General features: G+C 32.1%; 1 protein-coding gene across 3 annotated transcripts in view; it reads right to left on the bottom strand.

Annotated features, from left to right (window-relative positions):
• Window positions 1-11045, bottom strand: part of LOC128220377 (cell death abnormality protein 1-like) — a 67746-nt gene extending 56701 nt beyond the window's left edge. For 2 of the 3 annotated variants that reach the window (XM_052928749.1, XM_052928750.1), the window contains exon 1: window positions 10998-11045. Coding sequence is in view for 1 of the 3 variants with exons in the window: in XM_052928748.1 (XP_052784708.1) it covers window positions 10998-11015 (18 nt within the window). In the remaining 2 variants the exon portion in view is untranslated. The remainder of the gene's footprint in view (window positions 1-10997) is intronic. The other variant, XM_052928748.1, reaches the window with a different exon arrangement.
• Between the last annotated feature and the right edge of the window lie 730 nt (window positions 11046-11775).

Below are 11775 nucleotides of genomic sequence, written 5' to 3'. Positions count from 1 at the left end.
ATTTATCACGTGGTATACACACACTGTAGAATACAACCTACATTTTCAGCCAATAATCATTACGAATTTCAAATTTCGCGGGTGTTTAAAGATCCGCCTACTGCCACTCATCTGATGAACATTACCTGTGTCAGATTGTGCCAATAAGATTGTATTCTAAGTCAGTAAGATGACCTGAAGTATTATCTTAATGATTAAGAAGGGATCGTTCACAACGCTCATCCTGCCCGTTCTTTATCATTAAGAATTTACTTCAAGTCATCAAACTACTTCTTAATTGAATCGAAGCCACACGTAGTATCAACAGTGTTTCAAACTTTGTATTGCATCAAGTAATTTATTAATAAATAATAAGTGAGCATGTTTAAGGAGCATTAGCAAAACTTTGATGGTGGTGATTAAAATTATTTATTTATCCACGCGCTTCGTTTTATTAGTCTGACGATGTATATCCCATTTTCAAGCAAAGTAAGTGCTCGTTAAATTAAAATGAAATTATCCGCATGATTAATCTTTCATATTAAACTTACGAGTATTGCCATGACGATTGTATGGATGGAAAACGTAATGTTCAAGGACATTTTTCTTTATGTTAATGTCATTCTGACAGTCAAGATATTAAGAACGCGTACATTTCGTTTTGCTATCGAATGCCTGATTTTTCTTTAAAATTCATAAGACATTATATGGTAGATATTGTTATATAGGAGTGTTAAACGAAACAGATTTGTAATTTAATTATACATTTATTAGGAATAACTTTTGTAATTACGACTGAAATCAATCAAGCTTCTTTATGCACCAGTCAATTGTAACCACGCCCCCAGGTCCGACCAAAAGCGGGCACTTTGACGTTCGGTCAAGCCAATCCCGGGTACGAATCCCCGTCCTGCGCGGACAAACTGCGGGTAAAATCCCCACCAAATGCTCCCGCACCACGGGATACCTAGGTAAGGCCTATTCCCCGCTATTTCAAACAAAACAACCGCATTCACTCGGCACTGCTGGGCCACCTGGAAGGTAGAAACACGGCCCATATCCCCGCTACCCCCGGACCTAGGGGATTGGGGGCGTGGTTACAATTGACTGGATTATTATTAACATATTAGATATATGTGCAATATGATCGTTCACAATTTTAATGTTTTCCATCTCGCACTGATGGAGCGAAAGTTAAAATTAAGTATGCGAATATAAACATTAAAATGCTATATGTACTAAAATATTAAAGCTACGCTTACCTATTCTCTGAAAAATGTTAAAATCTATCACTGACAAAATTCAAATACAACACTTAGAATACAACCTTCATTATAAGCCAATGAAATTGCAGGTAGGCAATAATTAGGTTTTAGGCTTATCATTAAACAAATCAACGTTCAAGTGTGTTAAAAGGTCCGCCTACTGTCACTCATTTGATAGACAATCCCTACGTCATATTTTGCTGTTGGCAATGTCGAATTCCCATAATCACGCCCATACTCATTTTATTATGTTTATGATCATGACTGAAGCATTATATGTATACATTGAAAAGATCCATGACAAATTGCTCGTATAACGCATGACGAATTATCAACTGATGGGTTTAAAGTGGAATGATTTACTTACTAAAATATTGCCACATAAATCAGTACACCTTAACTTTTTAAATAAAAGCAGTAAAATCTAATTGCTGATTTCCATTAAATAATATTTAAAATTCCTTTAACTGTAACATGGTATTAAATGCGCAGACCTCGTGCCATAAAAATATTAAATAAAAAGAGGCATTTTTATACCGAGGGATGATGTTGCATATTCCGTGTCGGTTAATTGACAAAATACCCCAAAGATTCAGCTTTTCATAACACGCCAAATGAAGACACGGACAGAAATCATGCAGTGATTATTCTAAAGTAGTATTAAGAATTTATTTTATTCTGGGGTGGTATTCAATATGCAACTAAAGTCATCTCATGATCATGCGTCATTAACTTCATTCACTCTATTGGTCATCTATAAATAATAAAGTAATCCGATTAGCTACATCGTTCTTAGATCTTAGACTTATTAAGACTTATATTGAATACCAGCCCTGGCTACAATTTGCTGTATGGTTATGATGCATGAAGTAGGCACTCGGTAAGGTAAGATAAAATAAAATAAGATAAGATAAGATAAGATAAGATAAGATCATGAATGTGTTTATTATAGTGACATGTGTTATAGGGTGTAAATTTTATATTTGATAAAAGTGTTTCAAATATATTTTATAGTATTTTGTTAAACTACACTTATTCTCAATTATTACTCCGCCCCGTGAATTATCAGGCTTGGTAACTTATACATAAAGCGTAGTGTAGTTTGTTAGATATCGAGTTATAGTGTCTGTTGACCTAAAACTAATACGTCATATATATAAATATCAAATCACCCCGCACTACGCCATTTTTATAGTTTGCTATCAATTCCATTTATGCAGATACTTACTTAGATTACTGCGGGTAATTCATTATACTCCTTTATCATCTTTGTATTGATCTATTGTGTTATATTATACCTCACATAAATGTGTCCCTTCTTTGTATATATAAACTCAATCGGTCCGTATATCACTGTATTTTGATGAAAATTCAGTTTTATGACGTCAGCGGTCCATATTATATTTTGGACCTCGCCAAAAATGTAATATGGACCGCTGACGTCATCCAACTGGTAAGTACGGCTTGCTATTTTTACAACGACGAAAATTTGTCGCAAGTAAACATTATTAGCTTTATTCAATAAAACACATCTTAAGTGCTTTCAAAATATTGAATGGTTATATAAGATGTTCGGTTTAATATAAGAAATATTAACACACCACTTCGGGCCATATGGCATTATAAGGACCGGCCAGTCAGCCCCCGAAGGTGAATGGACCTCGGCTAGCGCCTCGGTCCATATACACTTTCGGGGGCTAACTGGCCGGTCCTTATAATGTCGTATGACCCTCAGTGGTGTGTAATATTTCTTAAATAGGTTTTGTATGTCGTGAGATATTTACATTGTTTCAATGTATTGTGTAATGATTGCGTCATTGTTTACCTTACTTGAAATTGTGTGCAAGTCTGTGTACATGTTCCATGTTATTTTCTATACTATATTATATATGCATTGTTTAGATGACGTAGATGATATAGATTCTTTCTATATATTAAACTATTGGTAGGAATCTCCGATTTTATCTGTTCCCGAATCTACCACACATTTGGAGATCAGAGGTGGCCCCGCAAAACATGTGTAAATGAGCAATAAATGCAAACAGTCTGCACATATATGTGTGTATAAAAATGTTATACACCCCGCCCAGTTGACCTTACAAACGTGAATCATATTTTACCAAGGTCAAGTATTGTTATTATGAATTAAGTAGGCAAACAGTATGCATTAAATACATATGATAAAATATGCATGTGGTTACAATGACAACAGAACACTAACACAGTGTATAAGAAATATCCAGTTCAATATGTCATTAAAGGATTTGCGTTCGTTAGTTTGAATGACTATTGCATTTTATCGAGTTGTAAGGTCGCCAAACCACATTATTTTTATAGTTTGCAAAACCTGTCTGAGCAATAATTTTCGTTTCGAATAAAGATGATGACAGCGCTCGGCGACTTACATGTTTTGCTCAATTTAGTTAAAATAATTAAGAAAAATAACACACACTGAGGGCCGTATGACATTATAAGGCCAGATTGCAACAATTGTTTGCCGTTGTGAAAATCGCAAGTCGTACTCACCATTTTTATGATGTCAGCGGTCCATATTATTTTCTGCGAGGTCAGGACCGGCCAAAAATATAATATGGACCGCTGACCGCTGTCGTCATAAAACAGGATTTTTTTTATTAAAATACACTAATAAACGGGCCGATCGACTTTATAAGTTAAGTTACGGAGTTAGTAGGTGACCCGATATACGGGGCAAAGGAAATGGTATAAAGGAATTATACATAAAAATAAATATTGTTTCCTGTGCCCCGTTTATCCCATATTGGGTCATGTATTACACCCCCCCCCCCCCCCCCCCCCCAACGTATATATCACGTCGACAATCTGTTTAAGGGTTTAAATGTGCATTTACTCATCGGAATCGGAAAAAAATAATTGTAATATCGATCGTAAATCTATTGGTCTAGATGGCGAAAACGTACTTAATACTCTCGAAGTATTAAGGAAAGAGGTAATGATATTCATTGGTGTATCCATGGGCCACCCGACGCCCCTCAGAACGTATTCCACGTTTACTTTTTATTGCAAAGAAGGAAAAAAGGTACTACACTACGTCCATTTCGGACTAGAAATTTTGAAAACTTTCTTGATGGAATACACCCTGCTAACATTTTAAACCAAATAAAGTCCTGTTCTGACAGAAGGGCGCAAATGGAAGGGTTATGTTGCTTAGTAACATCTCCTCTATCGTTAAATCCTTTGATCTGACCCTGATGTTGGTTTAAAGCTATTTTTCCCAATCTTTACGAGGAAATATGTTTAATATGTGATGTTTCAGTGTATTTTCTTGAACTAAGTATATGTAAGAGTTCAATTTTTGTGATGTACAGAAAGTAGAGGTGTCTATTTTCTGTGTATCGTTAAAATTGGACTTAAATGATTTTATGCGCATTCGTCATAATCGGTCTACGTGAAATAAATGACTGAAAAAATCATCGATTGTTTTGGCCCACACAAAAATGCAAACACCAAGTAAATGCTACCTATTACTATTTACACAAGTTGAACTAGTTAGCCTCGGTAAAACATTGGCCTGACTAAAATATACTCATTAAAACTATGCTCGGTGCATTCGGCAGAATCGATCTAAGTGATAGTATTGAACAGAGAATGAGTAATATAACATTGATTAGCATTGCCATACCCACACAAAAATGCAAATGCTTAAATTACCTAAAGTATTTTTGTCACCCGCAAAACAGAACACTTTTATCAATGTAACCGTGTAATAAACAAAAAAGTAACTTATTTGCACTGCGGGCGTAAACACATTTTGCCGCCGTTTGAAGATGTGCAATTTCGTTAAGGTCTATAATTATCTCAATAATTATCTCAATAATGTTATGTCACACGTACTTCGGCATACACCTAGGATGTATTCATGGCCTTCCTCGCTGATTGTTTGATATCGTTATAATGGAGACAGAAGTTATTTTATTACATTCGCCATTTAGTACTGTTCCAGTATCATGACTTTTTCATCTAGTATGCAAATTGCAATGCTACAAAACTGTTATCGAACGATATAGACCTTACAGACAACTTTATAAGTGTTTTAAATACGATATCATCGAAATAAATGGAAAGCTTTAAAGATGACTTCTTTACTCTCAAATAAGATCAATCAAAATTTTTACAATTGTTTTAATTTACCGAAAAGGATGAATAAATATCGAAAACAATGCTTATAATGAATGATACTTTGATTAATTTGAAAGAAAGACGCAGAAAACAAGGTAGTTCTACCTTATGACACGAAGGTAAATCGCTGTAAATCTGTAGGACCAACCAGGCATTTAATATCTGTGCGTTTTCAGCTACATTTTATTTATTTAAAACACGGCTGCAATCTTGTTATCAGTAATTAATATTTTCCATAAATGCACTATTTAAGTCATTCGGAGCTCCTCGGCCATTTTTTTCAAAAACAACCTCGGATGTATTTGGACGGTTTACATACTCAAAAAGTGGTACGTTTAAGTCCGCTGCAAATATATCGCGGAGTGATCTTATTTAAATCTACATTTAATTAATGATATTATTCAAAATTATACGAACTACTTCAAGTGATGTACCGGCATACATCCGAGGTTGTTTTGATAAAATGGCCGAGGAGTTCCGAATGTATTTAAGTAGGTAAAGGTTTATCGCTCAAAATTTAGGTTTGTTGTACATGTGTATGTATTCATTTAAATACGAGTATCACATCAAAGTAATGGCAAAGGGAATTTTTTAAATGTGTTTATAAATTTATGAAAATCATAGATTCAATCGGGCTCATAGATGTAACAAGCCACTGGTGTTTTGATTCTTTCTTCAATTTGTTTATATTATATTTTATTTAGTTAAAGGAAACTTTTCGCAACCACGTTCGGCCATTTAACATGCTTGTTGTTATTCGCGTAACTCGCACGCATCATATACTGTACCATACTTGTTTATTAAGTTTATTTACGTCTCATCAATATACATAAAATATACAGTTCACATCACTAATAATATACATATTCACGAGTGCACTGCTACGCAGAGTTAGAGTAATAGGAAACTTAATACAATACTTAAAATTAAGATGTTTTAATATCATAAATGTAAACATAAAACCCATACATAAAACGTTCACGTATGATTAAACATTTAGAACCATTATTCCATACAATACGGAGATACATGTGGACGGGTACACAACTTGAAAATCAACATATTCTTGTCTTTTTGGAACTGTTAATATACAACATCTCAGCTAAAATACATAAATTCAGTTTCATCAGCTCTTAAGTATACACCAAGTAATTTAACGTCGTTTTACTAGGAGAACTTAATAGTGTGCACACTTATGATTTCATATCTTTTGCATTTGCCAGTCTAGAGACGTTGTGTTTTTGTCATATTCGGTCGTCGTCCTTATATTTTCCAAACTCTTTACTTATATCAAAAACAGTTGGTATTTAATTATGATTTTTGAAAAAAAAAAACAGTTGTGTAATCTGCGAGCATAGTAGCTTCAAAATGTTTTCCTTGTATGTAGTAACCATCATAAGTTTTATTTTTATTAACTGGTATGGAAATACTTTACCTACTATCATGAAAAGCGATGCAGAAAGAGGACAGTCCTGCCGCGTACCACGATGTAGTTAAAATGGATCGGAAATCTTTCCGTCCTTTGTTAATTTTGCAGTTAAATTACAGTACAGTGTCTTTAACCTTATAAAAATTAATGTTTAAATCCATATTAATTTATTTAAGATATCGAACAGGAAATGCCACTCAACAGTATCAAAGGCCTTCTTAATCTAACAATAAAATTGCACCGTCCGTATAGCATGAATTAGTGTAATCAATTATGTCGTCTATTTGTCTGGTGTTAAAACATATATTTCTTTTGTTTATGTATCCCTATTGATCGCTTGGTAGCACAGGTTGTCCGCTAAAATCCTTGGTTTAAGGATAGTTCATCGTTTACATAGCCGTGATTTAACGCTGATACAACAAACATTCCAATAAAATACCAACACAGATACTACAGCAGTAGATATAACGCTTGAAAGAGCGTCGAGTACTTGACCTTATTTGGTTTCATCTCATTAAGTGCTTTTGTCGCTTCTTCGTTTTAGATTTCTCCCTTAAAATTTGTTTAATTTTGGATCTAAAGTAGATTTTAAGTCACCTTAAGTTACATATTGATCATTAAGCCCATCATGTCTAAAGCACGATATAACGTATTTGCTTTTGAGATCTTTTCATTCAATTTATTTAAGCGATATGGCTTTTTTTGAAATTTTAGAAAAACAGAGTCTCTATTTTATTTCAGGTGCAATAGGTCGTTCAATAACTGTTATTAAAAGAATACTTATAATTGTTTTGAACTCATTATTTTCAAGAAATGAGTTATTAAATGTCCACTACCAAGGCCGCTTTTTGTTTGGTATATTGATCTTAAATCGGTTGTTTGTACGTTTATTGCAGATGTATTATCAGTGCTTTATATTTGTGATACAAAGTTACGTTCAATAAGTCAAGATTTTATTCTCCATTTCTCAATGTCATTTTTACGCCTCCATGTGAGCTGTTTTTAATCTACATTAAATAATAGATTACAAACATCACAGCGATCCCAGTATCTGACTTTTGAACTTGCTGATACGTTCGCTAATAGTGATCGTGTCATTCTAGTCACCTATGATTTTATCTACTGAACTTTCGTGTATAATACTTCGTCACCTTAATGCAAGAACTCAATATCTTCTTCTATTCATATATGCAGTTATTGAGTTAATGCACTAATGTGACGATTTGATATTTTGCAATAAAAGAATTTCCTTTCTTATTTTTAGTGAGAATCGCATGCGTTGTCTCCAGTATTTAGGGCCTTCTAAACACTGCAAACGTAGGTGGAGAAGGCTACAATTTTAAAAAAAGTTTAAAACGTTTCCATAGTCCATGTTATATTAAGTTGGGCGGAACGATATTAAACGGTAATAAAACATTCATTTTTTGTGATTGTTTCGGTGAAGTAAGATTTTGACCAAATTTTAGAAAACAATATTTCATAAGATTTTGGATAAAAACGCATTCACATTTTTCGACATAATAACTGTTTTATTGTCAATTTGCCTCAGACTACCTTATCGACAATGTCTTGTGGGTTCTTGGTAATATATAATCAAATAAGAAAGACAATCAATTAAATAATAAAAGGTAGTGGATAAAATGCATTTCATGGTTACAAAAATGCAAATATCTTTCTTAAAATAGCTTCAATCACCACAAAGCCTCTAGACATTATTTATTTGGTAGTGCGGACACATTCGAAACTGAAACATAATTAATTTTGTAATTAAGACATTTTCGGAAAAAAGTAAATATTTTTTGTTTGGAAATGTTATAAAATCCACTTTCGTAAACTTTGCCCAACTCCTTATTACAGCTACAAATGTTACAATTGATATATGAATTATGCTTGCAAAATATTGAACACCAAAAATACAGAAGTATTGAATATTTTTAGCTTTTGTTCTCCAAACGACTTTTGCACTGTGGAAGTCCCTTTACGTGAAGAACAATACTTATCAAAATTGAACAACACTTACTATTTGATTTATCATAACTTTTTATTTATTTACATTAACTTGAAATATGTGTTTATTACTGCAGGTACAATTCGTTTCTTGTATAAAGCAATATATGCTTTTTTATTTTTCACTCATTGAATTACTCGAGCGTGTTTACAACTACCTTTTAAACTTTGGACCTTAAGAGATACTATATGAATACTGTTTGGGATTGTTGCATTTATTGAGGCTTAATTGAAATATTGTATATGATATTAGGAACAGAACAGATATTTTATTTAGACTTGTACAAAGTACATTATCTTCTTAACCAAAAATGAATAATAAATAAACAAACACACGGTATGAAATTGGTTATACTTTATATGAAAATAGAATCATAAATATATTCAAAAATATATATTCAAATCAGGTGAGGATGAACAAAGTTATTATAATTGTAAATCAATATCTAAAGTTGATCTTCTAATACTCTGAGCTTGTTTGACAAAAAAGTATAGTTTTATAAGTTCTTGTTGATTTTTTGTGTTTAACAGTTCAATGAATTTAATCGAAATGAGCCTGAGAAGTCAAGCTTATCAAAGTTATAAGGTGTGTGAACAGCTCTTAACATCATAATTATTATTAAATGTTTACAATTATGTGTGGGAAAATAATGATACATCACAATTGGTCGAATACATAGTTATTTGCTATAAATTTAAATATATTGAAATCGACTAATGATAAGCAAACTATAACTAAGATAGCAATTTACATTAAAGAAGCCATGAATCTCAAAAGACTTTCCTTGTACATTAGTTATGCTCCTTATGTTAACCATTGTTTATTTATGTTTTTCCATCTAAATGTTTAACAATTTATATTGTCATATTTAATTACATAATGTATATTTATTATTATTCCGTAACTTTTATAGTTGATTTATGTTTTTGCCATATTTATGTTGTTAGCCAAAGGCTATTTTATGCCGATCTGCCAATAAACTTTGAAACTTGAAACTTGCTAAAACTAATTGCGAAAGGTCGGCATATTGACGGATATCGAAACATTTATGAGGTTGTGTCCTTTGGGAGACACCCTTATCCTTTTCACATAGAAAGCGAAATATAAGTAAAGCTAGATGAACAATACCTGTATCACATTTAAATACATAAATAAAATATTTCGCCAAACTTTATTTTGTCAGAGGTAAAAAATGCATTTAACAAAAACTTCAGAGAGTCCCTTCAAATACTTGTTAAATGAAAATTATAATATCATGACTTTATCTTCAATATTCAACACGGCATGGCGAGCGCTACTTTACTTTGATTATGAAATACCGAAGCAAATGTTTTTAAAACCAATAAAAGTAAATAAATAAATAATATATCTGCAGTAGAAGTAACAGGTGTTAAAAGGGTGTGATATTCGCTAAAATGATTAAATAATGAAAATGTACATTGAGACCACTTTCTCCGCAGTTAACCTGCAGAATTAACGTTAAGTAAAGCACAAATAAGTAATAACTTACTAAGTGTGACCGCTAATATCATTTTGCTTGAAAAAAATAATGACTTAATAGAACTTTGACGGTTATTTTGTCTAAATGAATAAATATTCATCTTACAACACGTGAGGAAACACTTAAATGTAATATGTTTATTTATAATATGCTTTCCGGTAATTATAGAGAATTATCAGTGAAATGAAAATAATATTTTACTTTTCGTTTTTTAGCCCCGCTCTGAATTCCGAATAAAACTACACAATTTCAATGAGTTCACCACCTAAATGACTTTACGTTCGCATAAAAATGCAAACGAATATAACGAATGAAGCCATGCACATATTATTATCTGTACAGTTTATCTTTTTCTTGGATGGTTTCTTGAAATGTCCAAATATAATGTATTCATAAAGTTAATTATATCTTAGTGAAGTGATGAATTTTATCAATAAAAGTAAATGAAATCATATTTAAACTATTAAATAAATATAATAGTAAATTTATATATTAGAAATTGTTAAGAATTCTCATCTATTTTATCATATTATGATATGTTACATTTATTTTAGTAAATAGTTTATCCAAAAGTAAAGTCAAATGTAATAAAGCAAGAAATTAAACCAGAAAGTAAGTAAATAATGCATTAGATACTGCAATAAAAGTGAGTCTTACTTTGAAGAAATCCTTCATGACGTCTGTGTTATCTTCGGTGGTTTTCCGCCAAGTACGGGAACGATACTGGCAAAATGGCTTAATCCTCGCCTTTTATAATCAGACAAAATGGTTTACGGATTAATGATTAAGGCGACAGGCAAAACCGCGAATAATTTTAAATTTAAATTGCAATTTAGCACCATAATAATGTGTGAAATGCATTAGCATAAACTAGATCGTTCGTGAGTTTTTGTTTCAGATCAGATGTACTTGCTCATGCGGGTGTTTTGTACGGAATACTAATTTAAATAGATAGTATTTATTACATTTATGTATTCGCTGAAACAAAGTTTCAAAGTTTCAAAAGTGTATTGTACACTCTGCACATATAATACATGTGATACGAGGTTTACAACAAATAAACATACACAAATAAAATCGGTCAAGCTGTGTAGGTACTAAGAAAAAGAAGAAGAACGCTATATTCTATCTTCTGGAGTCAACTAAGACAAATATAATAAATATATTTATATTAATTTGTGACAATTTAAAAATTGAGGTAAGCGCTAGTTAGCCTGGTGTATTAATAAAATAATCCAGTATAATCGTAAAAAACTTCGCTAAATCTATCAATTTCTTTTCATCTGTTTCATTCATCAATTTTTTATACATAATTGTGTTACAGTTATCACCTTTAATATGCGGTAGCAGTCGTTTTCTTGCATCAACAAAGTGAGTACATTTAAAAAGATAATGAAATTCGTCACCGACATCGTTTGATAGACAAAGATGACAT

The sequence above is a fragment of the Mya arenaria genome, chromosome 15 (genome assembly GCF_026914265.1).
Source record: "Mya arenaria isolate MELC-2E11 chromosome 15, ASM2691426v1".
Lineage (NCBI taxonomy): Eukaryota > Metazoa > Mollusca > Bivalvia > Myida > Myidae > Mya > Mya arenaria.
This window is presented reverse-complemented; position numbering and strand designations above follow the sequence as displayed.